A 25428-nucleotide genomic window follows, 5' to 3' on the forward strand; every position below is an offset into this window, starting at 1 on the left:
GAAGACGTTCCGTGTGGGAAGGGGAGAGTGAGGTCCCCCTTCACAGCTTATGGATCGGACGAGAAGTGAAACGGCCAAAAAAGCGGCGTTGGAGCAGCGGGAGAAGCGGGGGAAGAAAAACAAGATGGCGGTGGCCGGAGATAAAGTGGAAGGCGGGCCGGAGCTGCATGAGTTCATTAAGCGCTGTTTTGAGGAGCTGCGGAAAGAGATGCTGGCGCCTATGCTGTCGGCGATTGAAGGATTAGGGATGACCCAGAAGGCCCACGAAGTAAAGATCCAGGAGGTGCAGAAATAAGTTAATGAGAACGAGGATGAGATCTTGGGCCTGGCGGTGAGGGTGGAGGCGCACGAGGCGCTGCACAAGAGGTGGCGGGAAGATTCGAAGACCTGGAGAACAGGTCGAGGAGAAAGAATCTTTGGATCCTGGGTCTCCCTGAAGGAGTGGAGGGGGCCGATGCCGGGGCATATGTGAGCACGATGCTCGAGTCGATGATGGGCTCAGAGGCCCCTTCGAGGCCTTTGGAGCTGGATGGGGCACACCGGGTGCTGGCGAGGAGGCCCAAGGCTAATGAGCCGCCAAGGGCGATTGTGGTGAGGTTTCACCGTTTCACGGACAGAGAGAGGGTCTTGAAATGGGCCAAGAAAGAGCGGAGCAGCAGCTGGGAGAATGCGGAGATCCGAATATACCCGGACTGGAGCACGGAGGTAGCAAAGAGGAGAGCAAGTTTCAACTGGGCCAAGGCGGTGCTGCACCGGAAAGGAATGAGATTCGGAATGCTGCAGCCAGCGCGATTGTGGGTCACATTCAAGGATCAACATCACTATTTTGAAACGCCTGGGGAGGCTTGGACCTTTATTCAAACTGAAAAGTTGGACTCAAACTGAGGGTTTGTGAGGGTGGGGGGGATGTTTGATGTTTGTTGTACATAGGGTGTTAATCACACGCAGGAAATGTTCCATGGGCTGGGGGATGGATGGGGATGGGGAAAGGGACCGGGTGAGAAGACCGTAGGAGACGGTGGGCGCTGGTGTTGGAGGGAGAGGAGGCTCGGGGAGGGGGGAAATGAGACAAGGCCGCAACAGGAGCTGCGCCAGAGGGGGCGGGGCAGGCTTAGGAAAGCACGGGCTTTTTCCCGTGCTAGGGAAGGACGGGGGGGGGGGAGGAATGGAGGAGCGCACACTGATTGGGAGATTCCCACACGGGGGGTCAATGGGACGGCGGGGGAAGTCGGGGTCAGCAGGAGTCAGCTGACTTACGGGAGTGCTATGGGGGGAGCAAAAGAGCTAGACCCGTAGGGTTGCCGCTGCACTGGCCGAAGGGGAATGAGACACAGAAGAGGTGGTCGGTAGAAGTCACCACCACACTGTCCTTGTGGAGACAAAGTCCCGTCTCCACAGTGCTAAATGGGATAGACTTTGAACAGATTTACCAATTCAAGACTGGGCATCCATGAGGCACTGTGGGCCATCTGCAGCAGCAGAATTGTATTCAATTACAATCTTCAACCTCATGCCCTGGCATATCACCCACTCTACCATTACCACCAAGCCAGGAGATCAACCCTGGTTCAATCGAGAGTGCAGGAGAGCTACCAGCAGCGACATCTGGCAAAAAATGAGGTGTCGACCTGTTGAAGCTACAACACAGGACTACTTATGTGCCAAACAGCAGAAGCAGCAAGTAATAGTCAAAGCTACGTGATTCCACAGCAAACGTATCAGATCTAAGCTCTGCAGTCCTGCCACATCCAGCCATGAATGGTGGTGGACAATTAAACAACTCAATGGAAGAGGAGGCTCCACAGATAACCCCATCCTCAATGATGGATGAGCCCAGCATGTATGTGCAAAAGGCAAGGCTAAGGCATTCGCAACAATCTTCAGTCAGAAGTGCCGAGTGATGATCCATCTCAGTCTCCTCCGGAGGTCCCCTGCATCACGGATGTCAGTCTTCAGCCAATACAATTCACTCCACGTGGCATCAAGAAACGGCTGAAGGCACTGGATACTGCAAAGGCTATGGGCCTGACAATATCCCGGCAATATTTGTGCTCCAAAACTTGCCACACCCTATCCAAGCTGTTCCAGTACAGCTACAACACTGGCATCTACCCGGCAATGTGGAAAATTGCCCAGGTGAGTTCTGTACACAAGAAACAGGACAAATCCAAACCAGCCAATTACCACCCTATCGGTCTACTCCCCATCATCAGCAAAGTGATAGAAGGAGTCATCAACAATGCTATCAAGCGGCACTTTCTCAACAATAATCTGCTCATGGACGCTCAGTTTGTGTTCCACCAGGATCACTCAGCTCATAACTTTGTTCCAGCCTTGGTTCAAACAATGACAAAAGAGCTAGAGGTGAGGTGAGAATGACTGCCCTTGACATCAAAGCAGCATTTGACCGAGTATGGCATCAAGGAGCCCTAGCGAAACTGGAGTCAATGGGAATCAGGCTGCAAACTTTCTGCTGGTTGGAGTCATACCTGGGATAAAGGAAGATGGTTGTGGTGGTTGGAGGTCAATCTTCTCAACTCCAGGACATCACTGCAGGAGTTCCTCAGGGTAGTGTCCGAGGCCCAACCATCTTCAGCTGTTTCATCAATGACCTCTCTTCCACCATAAGGTCAGAAGTGGGGATGTTTACGGATGACTGCACAATGTTAAGACCATAAGACATAGGAGCGGAAGTAAGGCCATTCGGCCCATCGAGTCCACTCCACCATTCAATCATGGCTGATTTCAACTCCATTTACCCGCTCTCTCTCCATAGCCCTTAATTCCTTGAGAAATCAAGAATTTATCAACTTCTATAATTCGCGACTCCTCAGATAATGAAGCAGTCCATGTCCAAATGCAGCAAGACCTGGACAATATCCAGGTTTAGGCTGACAAGTGGCAAGTTACATTCGCGTCACATAAGTACCAGACAGTGGCCATCTCCTACAAAAGGGGATCTAAACCACCACCCCATGGCATTCAATGGCATTACCTTCGCTGAATCCCCCACAATCAACATCCTGGGGGTTACCATTGATGAGAAACTGAACTGGACTAGCCACATTAATACTGTGGCTACCAGGGCAGGTCAAAGGCTAGGAATCCGACGGCAAGTAACTCACCTCCTTACCCCCCAAAGCCTGTCCACCATCTACAAGGCACAAGTCGGGAGTATAATGGAATACTCTCCACTTGCCTGGATGAGTGCAGCTCCAACAACACTCAAGAAGCCCAACACCATCCAGGACAAAGCAGTCCGCTTGATTGCTCACCCTTCCACAAACATTCAAACCCTCCACCACTGACGAACAGTGGCAGCCATGTGTACCATCTACAAGATGCACTGCAGTAACTCACCAAGGTTCCTTAGACAACACCTTCCAAACCCACGACCACTACCATCTAGAAGGACAAGAGCAGCAGATACTTGGGAACCTCACCATCTGGAGGTTCCGCTCCAAGTCATTCACCATCCTGACTTGGAAATATATCGCACCTCCTTCACTTTCGCTGGGGCAACATTCTGGAACTCCCTCCCTAACAGCACTGTGGGTGTACCTACACCTCAAGAACTGCAGCGGTTCAAGAAGGCAACTCACCATCACCTTCTGAAGAGCAACTAGTGATGGGCAATAAATGCTGGCCTAAACAGCGAAGCCACATTCCGTAAATGAATTTTAAAAATAAATGTTTTTAAATCTTGAATACGTTGCGGGTCCTGAGTTGGGCGAAAGACCATCAAGACTGTAAATGGAAGGGCCATGCCTTCAGCATATACCAGGACATTGGGACAGAGTTGGCGAGAAAGCGTGTGGTGTTTACCAAGACCAAGGCTGCGCTGTACAAGAGCAACATGAGGTTTGGTGTGGTGTACCCAGCTCGTTTTCGGGTGACTTTCAAGGACTAAGACTATTATTTCGATGCACCGGAGGATGCAAATGAGTTTGTCAAGAAGCACAGACTGGGGGTGAACTAAAGTGCTTAAAGATTATGGAGTTTGTTGATTTATTAAATTCATCAGTATTTCTATTTTTTGTGGGATTTTCATAATGTCGGGGAGGGCTTGCTAAGTTGTTGGCAATGCGTTTGGAACCCTGCCTAGGATGATCTCAGAGGAGCAGAATGGATTTGTTACGGGCAGGCAGTTGTTGGCCAATATTAGGAGACTGTTAAGTGTGGTTTTGTCGCCCTCCTTAGGGACCGAGCCAGAGGTGATGATTCCTATGGATGCGGAGAAGGCGTTTGATAGGACTGTGTGGGAGTACCTCTTTGAGAGCCTTGGGCGATTTGGCTTTGGTCCAAAATTTATCTCATGGATTAGGCTTTTGTACAGGACCCCCATAGCAAGTGTACGTACTATTGCCCTGAGCTCTGGTTATTTCCAACAGAACAGGGGTATATGGCAGTGGTGTCCATTGTCTCCACTATTGTCTGCCTTAGCGCTTGAGCAGCTGGCCAATTCTCTGAGGTTGCCACCGGATAAAAGGGGATAGAGTGTGGGGAGAAGGGAGAATAGAGTGTCCTTGTTTGCGGGTGATTTGTTACTATATGTCACGGACCCACTCTCCAATGTGGGGGAGCTCAAGAAGTTTGGCTCCTTTTCGGGGTACAAGCTGAATCTGGGCAAGAGTGAATATTTTCCGATGACCCCCGGGAAGAGGAGTTGATATGGGGAGGTGGCCTTTTCTTCTGGCAGGACTAGCATTTGGTATCTGGGAATCCCGGTAGCTCATAACTGGGACTACCCAATCTGTTGTTCTGCTACTGGGCGACAAATATTGATAAGGTGCAGGTGGTTCAAGGATTCAGACTCTATGTGGGGGTGGATAGAGGAGGTGTCGTCCATACGGTCAAGTCTGAGGGTCCTGGTTACTGTGCCGCTCCCATTTCCCCTGCTGGAATCTCTACGAGCCCCTTGGTGATAGCCACTGCAACAATTTGGAATCAGTTTAGGCAGCATTTTAAACTGAGTTCCATGTCACTGCTGGCTTCAATTTGCAGGAACCATAGGTTTGTGCCATCTGGCTTAGATTCATCGTTTAGAGCATGGGTGAGGGAGGGGTTGGAGAGGTTTAGGGACATGTTTCTGGAAGGTAGGTTTGCTAGCCTGGACGAGTTGTTAGAGAAGTTCCAGCTCTCAAGAGGGAATGTATTCAGGTACTTTCAAGCTTGCGAGTAATATAAGACAGCTGTGGAATGTGGTGATGAATCCGTCGGGGGCTCTGGTACCGGAGGTGGTGGTGTCCATGGACAAGGAGAAGGCATTTGATCGGGTGGAGTGGCGGTACTTGGTTTTGGGAAGGTTTGGGTTTGGGCCGAGGTTTGTGGCATGGGTATGGTTGCTGTATGTGGCACCAAGGGCGAGGTGAGAACGAATGATATGAGCTCACAAAGCTTTGAATTACACAGGCGTACGAGGCAGGGGTGCCTACTGTCGCCGCTGCTGTTTCCGCTGGCCATAGAGCCGTTGCCGATGGCTCTCAGGGGGCGGCAGAGTGGCGGGGGATTATGAGGGGACAGAGGGAGCATCGGGTGTCGCTCTTTGCCAATGACCTCTTGCTGTATGTTTCGGATCCGTTGGAGAGTATGGGAAGGATTATGGGCCTGCTGGGGAGGTTTGGAGGGTTCTCGAGGTACAAGCTGAATGTAGGGAAAAGTGAGGCATTCCCGGTGAATAAGCTGGCACAGCGGCTAATTTAGGGGGAGATGCCAGTCACGGTAGTGAGAGATAGGTTTAGGTATTTGGGGATTCAGGTAGTGAGGGAATGGACGGGGCTCCATAAGTGAAACTTAATGAAGCTAGGAAGAGGCTAGGGAGGTGGGATACACAGCACTTAACATTGGCGGGGAGGGTTCAAGTGGTGAAAATGAATATTCTGCCAAGGTTCTCGTTTATCTTTCAAGCTCTCCCGATTTTTATAACAAAGGCCTTTTTTCAGATAGTCGACACAATCATTTCTGACTTTGTATGGGCGGGGAAGGTGCCAAGGGTGGGAAGGACCCTGCTACAGAGGCAGCAGGGGGAGTTGCCAAACTTGCTTCATTATTATTAGGCGGCGAATGTGGACAAGGTGCGGTGGTGGTGGGAAGGAGAAGGAGTAGAGTGGGTTAGGATGGAGGAGGAATCTTGTAAGGGGTCTAGTTTGAGGGCTATGGTGACAGCAACGTTGCCAATCGCTTCGAGTCGGTATTCAGGGAGCCCACTGGTGCAGTCCACGGTGAAGATATGGAATCAGTTGAGGAGGCATTTTAGGGTGGAAGGGATGTGGGTGCTAACGCCGCTGTGCGAGAATCATGGGTTTGAGCCGTGGGGGATGGATAGTGTATAAAGGAGGTGGAGGGAAATGGGGCTGGTCAAGGTGAGGGATCTGTATTTGGAGGAAGGGTTCGCCAGTCTGGAGGAGCTAAGGGAGAGGGTAGAGCTGCCAAAGGGGAGTGAGTTCAGGTCTCTGCAGGTTAGGGACTTTGCGCAAAAGGTCTGGAGGGCGTTCCCTCGGTTGCCAGGATACACCCTGCTGGAGCGGCTGCTGCTTCCGGATGTGGAAGGGGAGGGAAGAATTGGGGAAATATACAAGTGGCTGGGGGAGCAGGGAGGCGAGCGGGTGGTGAAGATCAAGGAGAAATGGGAAGCGGAGTTGAGAGGGGAGATCAATTGGGGAATATGAAGTGATGAACTGAGTCGGGTAAACGGGACCTCCTCTTCTGCAAGGATGAGCCTGATACAGTTTAAAGTGGTGCACAATGTGCATATGATTCGGGCAAGAATAAGTGGATTCTTTCAGGGGGTAGCAGATGTGTGGGCAGAGGCCAGCGAATCATGCGCACATGTTTTGGGGTTGCGAAATATTGGGAAGATTCTGGGCGGGACTGTTGTGATCGCGGTCTTAGCCAGGATAGTGGAGGAGAAGGTGGACCCGGACCCTTTGCTGGCGATATTTGGGGTTTCTGAGAAGCCGGAGCTCATGGAGAGGAGGAAGGCCGATGTTGTGGCCTTCGCCTCTCTGATTGCGAAGGGAAATCCAGAAACAGGCGAATTTTGCTGGAGTGGCAGTCAGCATCGCCACCGGGGGTAGCAGCTTGGTTGGGTGACCTGTACGACTTCATGCAATTAGAGAAGATAAAGTATGTGTTAAGGGGCTCTTCAGGGGGGTTTGAGGAAAGGTGGGGGGTGTTTGTGACCGTGTTTGTGGGGCTGTTCGTCGCGAGAGGGGGGGGGGGGGGGAAATCTGTACAGGCTGTGTAGTTTATTGTTGGGAAGTATGTTTCCCGGTTTATTCACTGTTTATTCACTGTAACCTGTTTTGATACATGTTTGTGATAAAATACCTTAAAAAAATATTCAGGTACTTTCAGGTACGCAATTTCTTACGCAAGGAACTTTCTTCATTCCCCTGGAACGGTCGTCTTCACTTATGGACAGGATTCCTTGAGTTGAGGGAGGGTAAGATTTTGGATTTCTTTGGGCAGATGTTGGCAACAAAGCAGGTGCCATTGGAAGAAGTAAAGACAAAGTGGGAAGGTGAGCTGGGTTTGGTCTTTGAGGGGAAGTGTGGAGCAAATCTCTTCATAGGGTCAACTTCACATCCCTATGTGCAAGATTAAGCCTGATTCAGTTCAAGGTGGTGCACAGGGCACACCAGAGGAGGGCATGTATGAGTGGGTTCTTCTCGGGGGTGGAGGCTAGGTGGGAGTAGTGCCCTCGGGGGCTGGCGAATCACAAGCACATGTTTTGGTCTTGCCCCAAGCTCATCAGTTTCTGGGTCTCCCTTTTTGATACAATATCAGGGATTTTAGGCATTCAGCTGGCGCCGTGCCCATTGGTGGCCATTTTTGGAGTTTCGGATTCACTGGTGCTACAGACGGGGACGAGGGCAGATGTCCTAGCCTTTGCCTTGCTAATAGCTCGGGAGGCGAGTTCTGCTTGGGTGGAGGTCCCTGGTGCCGCCCAAGTCCCCGGCGTGGTTGGGGGGCCTGATGGAATTTTTTCACCTCGAGAAGATCAAGTATACCATGAGGGGGTCAGTGGAAGGATTCTATTCGAGATGACAACCTTTCATCTACTTTTTCAGAAGGCTGGTTACTGTCAGCTGTTTGGGATGGGGGGGTCTCCTCTGTATTTTGTTTAAGGTTTGGCTTTTTTTTCATGGGGGTGATGGGGGAGAGGGGTTTTGGTGGTTATTGTACTGTTGGTGCTTGTGTTACAATGAAAATTTTGTCTGAATAAAAATATATATATTTTTTTAATGCCACAGATTCACCAGTGAGAGAAGAAATTCGTCCTCATCTCTTAATTAAATGGGTGACCGCTTACACTGAGATTATACCCTCTGGCCCTGGACTCTCCCGAAGGGAAACAACCTCTCAGCATCTACTCAGTCAAGCTCTCAGAGAATCCCAAATGTCTCAATAAGATGACCTGTCATTCTTCTAAACACCAACGTCAAGAGTATACCGCCAAAATTCCAACAGCACATCTCCTGTCCCACCAGGGGTGACAACATGCTTGACCACTGCTACTCAAAAATAAAGAGCGCCTACTGTTCCATCCCCCGACCGCACTTTGGCAAATCAGACCATAAGACAGTGCTCCTTGAAAAATAGCACGGTAGCATGGTGGTTAGCACAATTGCTTCACAGCTCCAGGGTCCCAGGTTCGATTCCCGGCTTGGTTCACTGTGTGTGCGGAGTCTGCACGTTCTCCCAGTGTGTGCGTGGGTTTCCTCCAGAGGCTCCGGTTTCCTCCCACAGTCCAAAGATGTGCAGGTTAAGTGGATTGGCCATGCTAAAAAGACAGTGCTCCTTCTCCCAGCATACAAGCAGAAACTCAAGTCGGAGAATCTAGCTAAGAAGGTCGTGCAGTGCTGGTCCAAGGAAACAGAAGAGCTCCTACGAGACTGCTTAGAGACAGTGGACTGGTCCATATTTAAGAGCTGCCGAGACGCATGCAGCTGTGGGATCAAAGAATCTAGCCCTATATTCACTTAACCTGTCTATATCCCTCTGTAGACCCTTTATGCCATCCTCGCCACTTGCCTTCCCACCTTTTTCCATGTCAGCTGCAAATTTGGCAATAGTACCTCCACTTCTCTTATCAATTCATTAATATGTATTGTACATAATTGTGGCTCCAGCACTGATCTCTGTGGCACTCCATTAGTTACAGATTGACATCATGAAAATGCCCTTCTTGTTCCAACTTAGTCTTCTATTAGCTAGCCAAACCTTTATCCATTCTAATATATTACCCCCAACATCATGGGCTCTTATTTCATTTAGTAGCCTTTGTGGGGTACCTTAGCAAACACCTTTTGGAAATCCAAGTATATTACACCTACTGGTTCTCTTTATTTATCATGCTCGTTACCACTTCAAAGAATTCTAATAAAGTTGTCATGCATGATTTCCCCTTCATGAAGCCATGCTGACTCGGTTTGATTATATTATGTATTTCTAAATGCTCTGCTCATGGACACTAACATTTTCTCAATGCCAGATCTAACTGATGTATACTGATGTGTAGTTACCTGTTTTTTGTCTCCCTCCCTTTATAAATAAGGGTGTTACATTGACAGTTTCCCAATTCTCAGGGACTTTTCCAAAATTTAAAGATTCTTGGAAGACTATCTCTGTAGCTACTTCCATTAATGTTCTAGGATGCTACTCATCAGGGTTCATGAGGCTTAGTGGTGTTCAGCCCCATTTTTATTGTATTTATTCCTCTCCCCACTTTTGCCCCTTGATTACTTTGTATTTTTGGAATGCTATTAGTGTCTTCTACCGTGAAGACTGGCACAAAGTATTTATTTAAGTCTTCCACCATTCCCTGGTTCCCCATTATTATTTCCCCAGTCATTCCCTGGTTCCCCATTATTATTTCCCCAGTCTCATTTTCTAAGGGGCCTGTGTTCACTTTGGCCTCTCTCTTCCGTTTTGTATATTTAAGAAGCTCTTACTGTCTGTTTTTATATTACTTGCTACTGTACCCTCATAGTTTATCTTCTCCCTCTGTATTCCTTTGGTGATCTTTTGTTGGTTTTTAAAACTTTCCCAATCCTCTGGCTTACCACTAATGTTTTGCCACATTTCATGTTTTTTCTTTCACTTGAACATTTATCGCTAACTTCTTTGGTTAAACATGGCTGATTGATCCTCTCCCTAAAATTCTTCTTCCACACTGGGATATATCTTTGTTGTGAGTCCTTAACTATTTTAATAAATGTCTGCCATTGCTGATAACAGTCTTTCTTTCCCAGCCAACCCTGTCCTCATTACCCTTATTTAAGTTTGAAACAGTTGTTTCTGACCCAAATTTCTCACACTTCTAAAGAATTCTAAATTCCTAGCGGACCTTTTACTCTAAGATTGGTTATTAAATCTGCCTCATTACTCTTTACCAGATCCAAAATAGCCTGATCCCTGGTTGGATCAACAATAAATTATTCTTGGAAACTGTAGCCATCTGGGATGGCCACTTCCAGAATACAAAATGGACATTTGCAAAGATTGCAGGGAAAAATGGACAATGTTAAGAAAGCAAGCAGGCACAGAGCCGGTCTGCATATTGGAGCCGTAGCTCCCAGACAAGACTGAAACTGTAGGCCCATTAGCATATGGATGGCCCATCTCCGGGAACAAAGGGAGATACTTAAGTAACCGATCTGGCTCCAGACCTCGCGGCGTCAGTTCCCCAAACCGAAAGCAGAAAACAAAGCAGGCCAACGGCCACCCAGGACACACCCAGCCATCAGGGCACCCACCCCTTTATTGGTCAGGATCAATGCGGATGATCAAGATGCGGTCCAATTAATTGGGACCAAGTTCAATTCCCGCCCAAAAGCACGTGAAGCCCCCTTCAGGTATAAGAAGACGGCCCCAAGAGAGAATCGCTCTCTTGGATTTGGCTCTCACAGCGGAGAGACCCGTCCACCAGCTGCACCAGAAGCAAGTAAGTCCAAGGTCAACGTTCGCTACCAGACGGACAACCTTAGCTGTTTCCCCTCTACCACTTCGACCCCAGCAGACTCAGATCCGAATAACGGCCATTGTTCCTCTGACTGAGTGGACACCCGAAGCTAAGTATAGGCTTTAGCAGTTGTGACAGTTTAGTCTGTAATATTTAGTGCATGAGTAGATATTACTGTGTGTGTAAATAAATAGTATTGACTTTGAACTAACTAACTGGTGTATTGGATCTTTTGATCAGTATTCGGGTTTGAACCTTGTGGCTGTATCGAAAGATACCTGGCGACTTTAGAGCAAACGTAATTAGGATTAAGGAAGGCGACCATATTGACCGCCATATTCAGAGCCAACCAAAGAGGGCAACAAAACTGCCCCAGATACACTCTTATGAATTCTTCAAACCTCTCAGCACCGAGACATCGGTGCAGGAGTTCCTTAGCCCCAAATGCTTTCAGCTACATCATCAGAAATTTCCCATCATAAGGTCAGAATGTAGGGGATGTTTGCAGATGCCTACAAAAAGTTCAGCACGATTCATGACTCCTCCGTTACTGAAGCCGTCCTGTCCATATGCAACAAGACCTGGACAACATCGAAGTTTGGGCTGATAATGGTGAGTGCATTGCGCCCACAAATGGCTGGAAATTATCATCTCCAACAAGATTGCTGAATTCACAACTATCTACATTGTGGGGTTTTCACTGACCAGAAATTGAACTACACCATTATAAAAATAATGGGATGGGTTCTCCGCCGGCGGGATGCTCCGTTTTGTTGGCGCCCGGGGGTTTCCCGACGTTACGGGGCTGCCCCACAGTGGGAAACCCCATTGACCGGCCGGCATAATGGAGCATCCCGGCGGCGGGGCGGAGCATCCCGCCCAATGTGACTACGAGAGTAAGCCAGAGGCTGAGAATTCTTGTGGTAGTAACTCACCTCCTGACTTCTCAAAGCGTGACCACAAGGAGTGTGATGGAACATTTTCCACTTACCTGGATGAGTGCAACTCTAACTACACTCAAGAAGCTTGACACCACCTTGGACAAAGCAGTGTGCCACCTTAAACATTCATTCCCTCTGCCATCAACATGAATATTTACGATTACGAGGAGAGATTGATGGATTACGAGGAGAGGTTGAGTAGACTGGGACTGTACTCGTTGGAATTTAGAAGGATGAGGGGGGATCTTATAGAAACATATAAAATTATGAAGGGAATCGATAGGATAGATGCGGGCAGGTTGTTTCCACTGGCGGGTGAAAGCAGAACTAGGGGGCATAGCCTCAAAATAAGGGGAAGTAGATTTAGGACTGAGTTTAGGAGGAACTTCTTCACCCAAAGGGTTGTGAATCGATGGAATTCCTTGCTCAGTGAAGCAGTAGAGGCTCCTTCATTAAATGTTTTTAAGATAAAGATAGATAGTTTTTTGAAGAATAAAGGGATTAAGGGTTATGGTGTTCGGGCCGGAAAGTGGAGCTGAGTCCACAAAAGATCAGCCATGATCTCATTGAATGGCGGAGCAGGCTCGAGGGGCCAGATAGCCTACTCCTGCTCCTAGTTCTTATGTTCTTATGTTCTTATATGCAGCAGTGTGCACCATCTACATGAGACCCTGCAGCAACTCACCAAGATGAATTTGTCAGCACCTTCCAAACTCACTTCCTCTACTACCTAGGACAATGGCAGCAAACACCTGCACGTTCCCCTCCAAGCCACACGCCATCCTGAATTGGAACTATATCACAATTCCTTCACTGTTGCTGGGTTAATATCCTGGCACTCCTTCCCTAACAGCCCTGTGCTGCATCTACACCACATGGACTGCAGCGCTTCAAGAAGGTGGCTCACCACCACCTCCTCAAGGACGATTAGGGATGGACAATAAACTTTGACCCAGCCAGCAAAGTTCATATCCTGTGAACACATTTTTAAAAAGAATACCGTGTTTTCAGTTGACTAATAGATGAAACTAATTAAAGCTGTTCAGTTGTGTACCTCAGAATGACTAAACGCCTAAGATGATAAAAAGGTGAAGGAGAGTATGTATCCAGCAATGACAACAATGTTAGATGGACGTTGGACCATTAAACTTAAGAAGGATTTTGAGTTAAGAACCAACTAAGTTTGTAACACAAAAGGCAAAATATATAAATAAAAACTCACCATGTTGCTTCTGCTTAGGATTGTACATTTTCCACCATCTGAATATGAGAAATCCATCTTGGATTCTAACAGAGTAAATATTCACAACAGAAAATTCAACACTTCAGCAAGCAAGTTTTGTGTTCATTGCAATTGTTGCATGATACTTGATCAATTCTTATCCTGTTGAATAATATATTCCACTTCATCGAATATGACCACATCAAGAACATGTATTTATAACATAATAAAACATTCCGAGGTGCTTTACAATATAATATAATAATCTTTATTGGCACAAGTAGGCTTACATTAACACTGCAATGAAGTTACTGTGAAAAGCCCCTTGTCGCCACATTACGGCGCCTGTTTGGGTACACAGAAAGAGAATTCAGAATGTCCAATTTACCTAACAGCATGTCTTTCAGGACTTGTGGGAGGAAACTAGAGCACCTGGAGAAAACCCATGTAGACACAGACAGTGACCCAAGCCGGGAATCGAACCCGGGACCCTGGAGCTGTGCAGCAACGGTGCTAACCAATGTGCTACCGTATGTGCTGGCCATACATGTGCTATCAAACAACATTTGGCAGCAACTTAAGGAAAAGATCAGAGGACTAAACGTTTGGCGACAAAGATGCCCTCTAAGGAGTGTTTCTGAGGAGAGGGAGCGAGAAAGAGAGAGAAATGGAAAGATTTATGAATAGAATTCCAGAACTTAGCACTTTTGTCAAATTAAAATTCAAGAAGCAGGAACCGGCAGAGCCCAGAGATCTTGGGGCTGTAAAGCATGATGAGATCACAGAGATAGAAGGCTGATGCCATGAAGGGATTTGAAAACAAGTATGCGAATTTTAGAGGTATGATGCTACTTAAATTTTAATCAGCGAGCACAAGGGTTATGCTGATCAGGATGTGCTGCAAGGTAGGAAACAGATAGCGGAGTTTGAATGGCCTCTTGTTTATGGAAGTAGGAGGACCTACCAAGAGTGCATTATAATAGTTGAGTCTAATGGTAACGAAGGCATGGATGACAGTTTTGGCACAAGATGGGCTGAGGCAAGGGCAAAATAGGGCATTGTTATGACGGGGCAATTGCTAGCCTTAGTGATGATGTCAGTGTGTGGTAGGATGTTCATGTCTGGATCCAACATCAAGATTGTGCAGTCTGGCTCATCTTCAGACAGTTGCCTGGGGTTGGTGAAAAGGGAATAAATAGGGTTTGTGATGGGCCAGAAGACAATAGTTTTTGTCTTCCCAACAGTTAGTTCGAGAAAATTTGTGTTCATCCAATACTAGAAGTTGGACAATTTAAAATCAGTGGAGAGATAGAGTTAAGTGGCACCAGCATGGAAGTGGAAAATGACACTGATTTCCGATGATGTCGACCGAGGGGGTGAGAAATAGGAGGTAGTGAAGATCACCAGATACTGGCACAAAATCTTTTAGAAAGACACTGAAATTAAGGTTTGTTATTGAACTTTGCAGTGATATAAAATGCCCGATTTGTCCTAATTAGCTAGGGTTTCCACTCCCATAAGATCGAGGAGCAGAATTAGGCCACTCGGCCCATTGAGTCTGCTCCACCATTCAAACTTTTTTAAAAATAAATTTAGAGTACCCAATTCATTTTTTCCAATTAAGGGGCAATTTAGTGTGGCCAATCCACCTACCCTGCATATCTTTTGGGTTGTGGGGGCGAAGCCCACGCAAACATGGGGAGAATGTGCAAACTCTACACGGACAGTGACCCAGGGCCGGGATCGAACCTGAGGCATCAGTGCTAACCACTGCGCCACCATGTAATAACCATCATGGCTGATGTTATTCTCATCCCCATTCTCCTGCCTTCTCCATAACCCCTTATTAATCAAAAACCTATCTATCTCTGTCTTAAAGACACTCAGTGATTTGGCTTCTAAAGCCTTTTGCAGCAATGAGTTCCACAGATTCACCACTCTCTGGCTGAAGAAATTCCTCCTCATCTCTATTTTAAAGGATTATCCCTTTCGTCTGAGATTGTGCTGTCTGGTTCTAGTTTTTCCACATGCACAGCCACAGCCATCAGGCAAGTACAGGCAAGACTCAATTATGACATTAACAATCCAATAGCACATGGTTCCATGTTCAAATGGCTATCCTTCATGCAGCAAGGGACTGGATGGCTGAAAACACCACGGAATGGCTCTGCTGCATATAAGTAAACAACTTGCACTAGGCATGAAAGGTGGGGGGGTGGGGGGGGGGGGGGGGGGATCGTTACTGGAAGAAGTGTTTTCGAGAGGAAGTGAGGGTGAGGACTCTAGGAGGGTGGGGGGAGGGGAGAGGAGGGTTTCGACAGTAACAAAGGGATGGGTTGGGCCAAGCCAGAGGGCAGGGTTATGATGACAACGGATAGGAGCTCTCCTAGCCTTGGACACTCCAGCCACGTGGAAACTCCATCTCCCACCCTGGTGGCTCCAGTCTATACAAGTCCCGATAAAATTCCTCTAACACCTTATTAATCTGATCTGGAGCCACCACCAACTCCCCAGCCTTGGCCCGCAGCCGAACTATCTCACCCGCCGCAGCCTCCCTCGGAGCCACCGAAGGAAGAGCGGGAGATGAGGGAGGGAGTTTCTAGGTGGGCTGGAGTGTCTGAGGCTGGGAGAGGGAGAGAGGGCAGGGTTGGATGAGCCGGTGGGGGTGCAGGTGGTGATTGGGAGGAGGCAGGCAGGGAAGGTGGCGGGGCCCGATGGGTTCCCAGTCGAATTTTATTTTAAGGACAGATTGGCACCGTTGATGGTGGGAATGTTTCAGGACGCGATGGCAAGGGGTGACTTGCCGCAAATAATGGGCCAGTCTTCCATCTCGCTGTTGTTAAAGAAGGACAAGGATCCAGCGTAGTGTGTCGTAAATGCCCATATCTCTGTTGAATGTAGATGCCAAGATACTGGCAAAGATATTGGCATTCACATTGGAAGGGTGTCTCCCAAAGGTGATTGGAGAGGACCAGATGGGGTTCATGAAGGGAAGACAGTTGTTTTTGAATGCGAGGTGGTTATTGAATGTGGTGATTTCTCCAGCAGAGGGGAGGGAGACGGGGTGGGTGGTGGTGGAGAACACATTTGGTCAGGTGGAGTGGAGTTATTTGTTGGCGATACTGAGAAACATTTGGGATTGGGCCGAAGTTTGTGGAGTGGGTGCAGCGGCTGTATAAGCAGCCGATGGCTAACATGGTACAAACATTATGAATTCAGGGTATTTTGCGTTGCACTGGGTTACGAGGCAGGGATGCCCCATGTCCCCCCCTTCTGTTTGCTTTGGCAATTGAGCCCTTGACCATTGCGCTGAGGAGCTCGGGGTTGTGGAAACGGATAATATGGGGGGATGGAACATTGGGTGTCCCTATATGCAGATAATCTGCTGCTGTATATTTCGGAGCAGAGTACGTCGGCGGGGAGTATAATGGGTGTGCTCCAGAGATTTAGAACGTTTTCGGAGTACAGACTGAATTTAGGGAAGAATGAGTATTTTGCGGTCTCCCTGTCGAGACTGGGAGCGGGGGTGGAGGGGGGCTGCCATTGTGCCTGGCAGCGACTCATTTTATTTGGGGGTGCAGGTGGCCAGGTATTGGGCAGGGCTTCAAAGTTTAATTTCACCAGTTTGGTGGGGAGGGGGAAGGCGGATTTGCTGAGGTGGGACAATCTCCCTCTCGTTGGCGGGACTGATGCAGGCAGTTAAGATGAATGTTTTGCCGCAATTCCTGTTGTTGTTCCAATGTCTGTCGATCCTTTTGCCGAAGTCTTTCTTCAAGGGGGTGGACAGAACAAAGAACAAAGAAAAGTACAGCACAGGAACAGGCCCTTCTGCCCTCCAAGCCTGTACCGACCATGCTGCCCATCTAAACTAAAAGCTTCTACACTTCCGGGGTCCGTATCCCTCTATTCCCATCCTATTCATGTATTTGTCAAGATACCCCTTGAACGTCACTATCGTCCCTGCTTCCTCCGGCAGCGAGTTCCTCCACTTCCTCTGGCAGCAAGTTCCAGGCACCCACTACCCTCTGTGTAAAAAGATTTACCTCGTACATCTCCTCTAAATCTTGCCCCTCAGACCATAAACCTATGCCCCCCAGGTAATTGACCGCTCTACCCTGGGAAAAAGTCTCTGACTATCCACTCTGTCTATGCCCCTCATAATTTTGGAGACCTTCAGGTCGCCCCTCAACCTCCTTCGTTCCAGTGAGAACAAACCAAGTTTATTCAACCTCTCCTCACAGCTAATGCCCTCCATACCAGGCAACATTCTGGTAAATCTCTTCTGCACCCTCTCTAAAGCCTCCACATCCTTCTGGTAGTGTGGCGACCAGAATTGAACACTATACTCCAAGTGTGGCCTAACTAAGATTCTATACAGCTGCAACATGACTAGCCAATTTTTATACTCAATGCCCCGGCCAATGAAGGCAAGCATGCCGTATGCCTTCTTGACTACCTTCTCCACCTGTGTTGCCCCTTTCAGTGACTTGTGGACCTGTACACCAAGATCTCTCTGACTGTCAATACTCTTGAGGGGTCTACCATTCACTGTACATTCTCTACCTGTATTAGACCTTCCAAAATGCATTACCTCACATTTGTCCGGATTAAACTCCATCTGCCATCTCGCCGCCGAAGTCTCCAAACGATCTACATCCTGCTGTATCCTCTGACAGTCCTCAAAGCTATCCGCAATTCCACCAACCTTTGTGTCGTCCGCAAACTTACTAATCAGACCAGTTACATTTTCCTCCAAATCATTTATATATACTACGAACAGCAAAGGTCCCAGCACTGATCCCTGCGGAACACCACTAGTCACAGCCCTCCAATCAGAAAAGCACCCTTTCATTGCTACTCTCTGCCTTCTATGACCGAGCCAGTTCTGTATCCATCTTGCCAGCTCACCTCTGATCCCGTGTGACTTCACCTTTTGTACCAGTCTACCATGAGGGACCTTGTCAAATATGAGTCCATATAGACAACATCCACTGCCCTACCTGCATCAATCATCTTTGTGACCTCTTCGAAAAACTCTATCAAGTTAGTCAGACACGGCCTCCCCTTCACAAAACTGTGCTGCCTCTCGCTAATACGACCCCTTGCTTCCAAATGGGAGTAGATCCTGTCTCGAAGAATTCTCTCCAGTAATTTCCCTACCACTGACGTAAGGCTCACCGGCCTGTAGTTCCCTGGATTATCCTTACTCCCCTTCTTAAACAAAGGAACAACATTGGCTATACTCCAGTCCTCCGGGACATCACCTGAAGACAGTGAGGATCCAAAGATTTCTGTCAGGCCTCAGCAATTTCTTCTCTTGCCTCCTTCGGTATTCTGGGGTAGATCCCATCAGGCCCTGGGGACTTATCTACCTTAATATTTTTCAAGACGCCCAACACCTTGTCTTTTTGGATCTCAATGTGACCCAGGCTATCTACACACCCTTCTCAACATCCACCAATTCCTTCTCTTTGGTGAATACTGATGCAAAGTATTCATTTAGTACCTCGCCCATTTCCTCTGGCTCCACACATAGATTCCCTCCCCTGTCCTTCAGTGAGCCAACCCTTTCCCTAGCAACCCTCTTGCTTTTTATGTACATGTAAAAAGCCTTGGGATTTTCCTTAACCCTATTTACCAATGACTTTTCGTGAATCTTTTTAGCCCTCCTGACTCCTTGCTTAAGTTCCTTCCTACTTTTATTTTATTCCACACAGGATTCGTCTGTTCCCAGCCTTTTAGCCCTGACAAATGCCTCCTTTTTCTTTTTGACGAGGCCTACAATATCCCTCGTTATCCAAGGACCGCAAAATTTTCCATATTTATCCTTCTTCCTCACAGGAACATGCCGGTCCTGAATTCCTTTCAATTGACATTTGAAAGCCTCCCACATGTCAAATGTTGATTTACCCTCAAACATCCACCCCCAACCTACGTTCTTCAGTTCCCGCCTAATATTGTTATCATTAGCCTTCCCCCAATTTAGCACATTCACCCTAGGACCACTCTTATCCTTGTCCACCAGCACTTGAAAACTTACTGAATTGTGGTCACTGTTCCCGAAATGCTCCCCTACTGAAACTTCTACCACCTGGCCGGGCTCATTCCCCATTACCAGGTCCAGCACAGCCCTTCCCTAGTTGGACTATCTACATATTGTTTTAAGAAGCCCTCCTGGATGCTCCTTACAAACTCTGTCCCGTCCAAGACCCTAGCACTAAGTGAGTCCCAGTCAATATTGGGGAAGTTAAAGTCTCCCATCACAACAACCCTATTGCTTTTACTCCTTTCCAAAATCTGTCTACCTATCTGCTCCTCTATCTCCCGCTGGCTGTTGAGAGGCCGGTAGTAAACCCCGAACATTGTGACTGCACCCTTCTTATTCCTGATCTCTACCCATATAGCCTCACTGCCCTCTGAGGTGTTCTCCTGTAGTACAGCTGTGATATTCTCCCTAACCAGTAGCGCAACTCCTCCACCCCTTTTACCTCCCCCTCTTCCGCTGAAACATCTAAATCCTGGAATGTTTAGCTGCCAATCCTGTCCTTCCCTCAACCAGGCAACAACTTCATAGTTCCAAGTACTAATCCAAGCTCTAAGTTCATCTGCCTTACTTGTTATACTTCTTGCATCTCCTTGTTGATCTCGTTTTTTCGGGGGTGAAAGGTGGCCAGGAGTAGGAGGGTGATACTGCAGAGGGACAGCAGGGGGCGGGATTAAGCCTCCCAGATTTGTTGTACTATTTGTTTGTTTGTATTTGTTGTATTATTGTTGTAATAATTTGTTGTATTATTATTGAGTGGCAAATGTAGAGAAGGTGCAGGGCTGCAACAAGGGAGGGGGGCCTCTGAGGGTACAGATGAGGCGGGCTCTTGTAGAGGGTCGGGGTCACGGGTGCTGGCAACTGCGCCGCTCCCGAAGGCCCCAGGAAAATACTCGGTGAGTCTGGTGGTGGTGGCCACGTTGAAGATCTGGAGGCGGTTTAGACAGCACTTTAAGCTGGGGGCCGGGCAGGGGGATGCCGATAAGGGGGAATCATAGGTTCGAGCCGTGGAGGATGGATGCGAGGTTTCGAGGATGGGAAGAGCGGGGGATTAAGGAAATAAAGGATCTGTTCTTGGGCGGGCGATTTGCAAGTTTGGAGGAGTTGGGCAAGACGTATGGGTTGGCGTGGGGGGTAAGTTTTAGATATATGCAGGTGCGGGACTTTGCGAGGAAGGTTTTCCCAACCTTCCCGATAGCGCCTGCCTCCTCGCTGTTGGAGAGGAGGGTCATCTCAGCAATTCATAGAAGGATTCTGGAGGAGGAATGGGTTACTAAGGAGGGGGTTAAGGTGAAGTGGGAGGAGATGTTGGGGGCCGTGCTGGAAAAGGGATTGTGGTGCAATGTGTTGTGGCGGGTGAATGCCTCTACTTCATGCGTTGGGGCTGATACAGCAGAAGGTAGTGTGCAGGGCGTACCTCACAAAATCAAGGATGAGCCAGCTGTTCACAGGAATCAAAGATGTCGGTGAGCGATATGGGAGGGTCCTGCAAACCACGTTCATATGTTTTGGTCCTGTCCGAAGCTGGAAAGGTTTTGGAGGACAGTGTTCATTACACTCACGGGGGTCTTACATGTAGATATGGGGCGAGATTCTCCACTCACGCGCCGGTTGGGAGAATCACCTGGGCCGCCAAAATTTCCCGGGACGCTGGTCCAACGCCCTCCCGCGATTCTCCCAAGCGGCGGGAACGGCCCGGTCGAGTTCCAAAATGGCGATTCTCTGGCACCCCTGCTATTCTCAAGCCCGGATGGGCCGAGCGGCTAGGCCAAAATGGCGGGTTCCCCCCGGCGCCGTCCACACCTGGTCCCTGCCATCGAGAACAGCGCACGAACACTGGGGGGGGGGGGCCTGCGGGGGGGCGAGGGGGGATCCTGAACCGGGGGGGGGGGGGGTACCTCAAATGTGGGGTGGCCCACCGATCGTCGGGCCGTCCTCTCTGAAGGAGGACATCATTCCTTCAGCGTCCCCGCAAGATCTGTCCGCCATCTTCTTGCGGGGCGGACGTAGAGAGGACGGCAACCACGCATGCGCGGATGACGCCAGTTATGCGGCGCCGGCCGCGTCATTTATGCGGCGCCGCCTTTACGCGGGTGACAAGGCCTGGCGCGTGTAGATGACGCGACCCCAATCCTAGCCCATTGTCAGGGCCTGAATCGGTCGGGATTGGGGCCGTTTCGCGCCGTCGTGTACCTCAACGGCATTCACGACGGCGCGGCCACTTCGGCGCCGGAGTGGAAAATCCCGCCCACGGAGTCCGATCCCCGAGAAGCCATATTCTGGTGTCAGGTCGGCCGGAGATCCAGGTGGTTGCGGGAACAGAGGTTTTAGCCTTTGCCTTGCTGTTTGCTCACAGGCGGGTCTTGTTGCGGTGGAGGTTAGCTTCTCCATCTTGTGCCTCGGCGTGGTGGGGGAACCTGATCAAGTTTTTGACTCTGGAGAAGGTGAAGTTTGCGCTGTGAGGGGGGGGCGAGTGAGGGGGTTCTACAATTGTTGGGGTTTGTTCAGCATGCACTTTCGGGAATTGGTTACTGTTGACTGCTGGGGGGCAGGGGTTTGGGGGGGCTGGGGGATTTTGTTTGGGGTTTTTATTGTAAAATTGTTGAAAATTTTCTGAATAAAAATACTTTCAAAAAAAAACTTCAACTGGGGATGCAAAGGGATCAAACTGGCAAATAAAGTACACAACTATCACGCAAACTATTTATGGCAAAGTCAGTTGTTGGAGAATCTGATCAACAATATCAAAATTTCATTTAAACTATAATTTTGTGGAGCTTAGGGCACAATGCAAAAAATTAATTTGCTAGAATATCAATATTATAGTTTCATATATTTCAGTTATTGCATATTGCAGTTAATTTACAAGCAGTAGGTATGAAACAGGAACATTTTGAAATTAAAAGCACAATAGGATATCAATAAACAACAGTGATGAAATATCCACATTATCTCGTTCACAGAAGCAGTGTCTCCCATAGCACAAGTAAAAGCTGTTATGTCTTGGGAAGTTCTCAAACACCACAGAGCGTCGGCTGCAGTTTGTATCATCAACCCAAAAACAAAAATCAAATTCCATTGGGTACCAATGCGCATCTTTTAATCCCATACACTAGCTCTCTAATATTGAATTATATTTTATACAGAATCATCAAAACCGCAGGCAGGACAGGTATTGTCATTTATATCAAATACTGAACACAGAAACTTTTATTCATACTACATGAGCATTCTGTTCTAGAATTTAATAAGTACAAAAATTACAAAAAATGTTATGCAATATAAAATAAAGATAAGTGAATACAGAAAAAGGGTACAAATTCCAATATTTCAGTGAAGTGACACTCATCCTAATTACCACTACCCCAAGGCTGGGCCGGTGAGATTTTCAAAACAACATCTACAGCATAGTAACATGGAGATTGCAAAAGAGAAACAGAAAATTAAGAACCAAATTACAATGTTGTTGTTTTTTTTAAAAGGAGTCTACAACAGAAGCTACAACTAGGGGCTTTTCACAGTAACTTCATTGAAGCCCACTTTAATAAGCGATTATTATTATTAAGGCCACTCTGCACTTCGTAAGTGTTTGTAAACAATGTCAAGGCATCGGTCACATTGTAACCTGGACTCTATCCTTCAATTCACACTGCCTCAGTTCAAAGGAAATATATGCTATAATTGCTTAACTTTCAGATTCCATGTGAATGAGCTCTTACCTGATAGACACATCTTCATTGATGTAATATATTTCACGAAACATTACCTTTCCAGATAGTACAGAAAATGAAAATGAACCTGTCAGAAAGGTGGAGAATTAATCATCTTATCTAATACAGTGGCAGCAAAAGTTATGTTAAAAATATGAAGAAACAACATTAGACTATATTATTAGATTATATGGATGATAATGGCATAGTGTGGGTTAGATGGCTTTTGTTTCGGTGCAACATCGTGGGCCGAAGGGCCTGTACTGCGCTGTATTGTTCTATGTTCTATAGACTTGTTATCTGTGTTCACAGAATATATGGCTCATGTTTGAACAATACTCAAGGGATAATTTTTTTAAAATTGTTCTGTTGTGAACTTTCACAAATGTAAATTGATAGAAGGCAGGAAGTAATTTACATAAATAGATTTCTAAATATACTTTTCTGCATTCTTTTGAATTTTACCAGCTTATGCAGAATGGAAAGAAAACAGAGTATTTTCAATGAAAGAAAAATCCATTTGTCCTGACACAGGGACAGAACAAACTAAATGTTAATATTTTTTCTGAATAAATCTGCAAACTGCTTCTGTGCAGATGAAGAACTAGTAAATAAAACTTACCAATGTGTACATATCCATTTTTATAGAGCCTGTTGAGAACCAGAGTCAGTATCAGTCCTAAATTACGGGAATTGTAGTAAGTCAAATAAATTATCCATCCACATGATAGGATTGTGGCTGTAAAGAAAGAACTTGCATTAATCAAGCACCTTTTCACATCACGCAGAATGCTTTATAACCAATGAATTACAGCTTGAAATGGGTAAATACACAAGACAATTGCACATATGCCCCACAAAAATCAAAGGATGGCACCAAAAACCGTCTCGCAGTTCCTCAATACTACTCTGGAACATCAATTATGATTATTAGACTGCACTCAAACCTAAAAACCTTCTTACTCAGAACAAACAAATTCTGAGATTTTCTAACAACCATCAATTTGCTATTTCATAGACAAAAATTCAAGAAAATAAGCACATTACAATAACAGACATATTATAAATACAATATGCATACCATTTTGACATGCAAACTGAAGAGAAAGTTTATATTATAACTCTGAAAATTTCCTGCAGAGATTCTTTTTATCAAATCTTGGTTCTATTCTTAAATGTAACCTTAAAAATGCCTCAGCATCATTTAAGATGATTCTCAAAAGAATTTTAGACTAATCTAAAAAATACTTTTTTTGTCATGTAGATTTGAGGCATACATATTCTGCACACAAAAAAGAGTCTAAGGGCAAGACCCATTCTTCCAGTCCAGAGGTGTAATTTCTGAATTGAAAATCTGAGTAAACTAGTTTTATATATTAGATGAAACAGGACATTAGGACATTGGTAAGGGGTACTCAACAATTGTAGTGCATTAAATATAGAATGACACAAGAAAAGGAAAGGAGAAAAAACAAGAAAAAAAACATTTACGTGTGACATAGTATCATTCTCGTGAAGTAAGTTATGATATTGACATCAGAAATGCAAGCAGCGATTGTTCATTCACCACTTTCTCATGGTCATCAACTGTCCTCCAATAACTTGCTCAAACAGCTATTCTTACGGAAGTTGCCAACCTGAAACATAAACTTGGTTTCTCTCTCCACATATGCTGGCAGACTACTGAGTCTTTTCAATATTTTCAGTTTTTATTTCAGAGGTTAAGTAATAAGTGTTGGTTGGGTTGTTTATCGTGGATGGGATCACCACCCAGCCCAATCCTATGTCTGTCACCACCCCCAACCTCTTCATCACACCACTCCCCACACCATATGAAAAAGCCAAATAGAACATAGAACATACAACATTACAGCGCAGTACAGGCCCTTCGGCCCTCGATGTTGCGCCGACTTGTGAAACCACTCTAAAGCCCATCTACACTATTCCCTTATCGTCCATATGTCTATCCAATTACCATTTGAATGCCCTTACTGTTGGCGAGTCCACAACTGTTGCAGGCAGGGCATTCCATGCCCTTACTACTCTCTGAGTAAAGAACCTACCTCTGACATCTGTCTTATATCTATCTCCCCTCAATTTAAAGGTATGTCCCCTCGTGCTAGACATCACCATCCGAGGAAAAAGGCTCTCACTGTCCACCCTATCTAATCCTCTGATCATCTTGTATGCCTCAATTAAGTCACCTCTTAACCTTCTTCTCTCCAACCTCAAGCCTCAAGTCCCTCAGCCTTTCCTCATAAGATCTTCCCTCCATACCAGGGAACATTCTGGTAAATCTCCTCTGCACCCTTTCCAATGCTTCCACATCCTTCCTATAATGCAGCGACCAGAATTGCACGCAATACTCCAAATGCGGCCGCACCAGAGTTTTGTACAGCTGCAACATGACCTCATGGCTCCGAAACTCAATCCCTCTACCAATAAAAGCTAACACACTGTACGCCTTCTTAACAACCCTCTCAACCTGGGTGGCAACTTTCAGGGATCTATGTACATGGACACCGAGATCTCTCTGCTCATCCACA

General features: G+C 47.0%; 1 protein-coding gene across 10 annotated transcripts in view; it reads right to left on the reverse strand.

Annotated features, from left to right (window-relative positions):
* The window catches only part of kiaa1109 (KIAA1109 ortholog), a 626997-nt gene that overhangs the window by 545651 nt on the left and 55918 nt on the right, over nt 1–25428 (reverse strand). For all 10 annotated transcript variants that reach the window (XM_072495716.1, XM_072495713.1, XM_072495719.1 and 7 more), the window contains exons 4-6: nt 23505–23621; nt 22892–22970; nt 13130–13194 (exon numbers count right to left, since the gene is read on the reverse strand). In XM_072495716.1, coding sequence (XP_072351817.1) covers nt 13130–13194; nt 22892–22970; nt 23505–23621 — 261 coding nt within the window. The remainder of the gene's footprint in view (nt 1–13129; nt 13195–22891; nt 22971–23504; nt 23622–25428) is intronic.

This window comes from Scyliorhinus torazame, chromosome 3, assembly GCF_047496885.1.
Source record: "Scyliorhinus torazame isolate Kashiwa2021f chromosome 3, sScyTor2.1, whole genome shotgun sequence".
Taxonomy (NCBI): domain Eukaryota; kingdom Metazoa; phylum Chordata; class Chondrichthyes; order Carcharhiniformes; family Scyliorhinidae; genus Scyliorhinus; species Scyliorhinus torazame.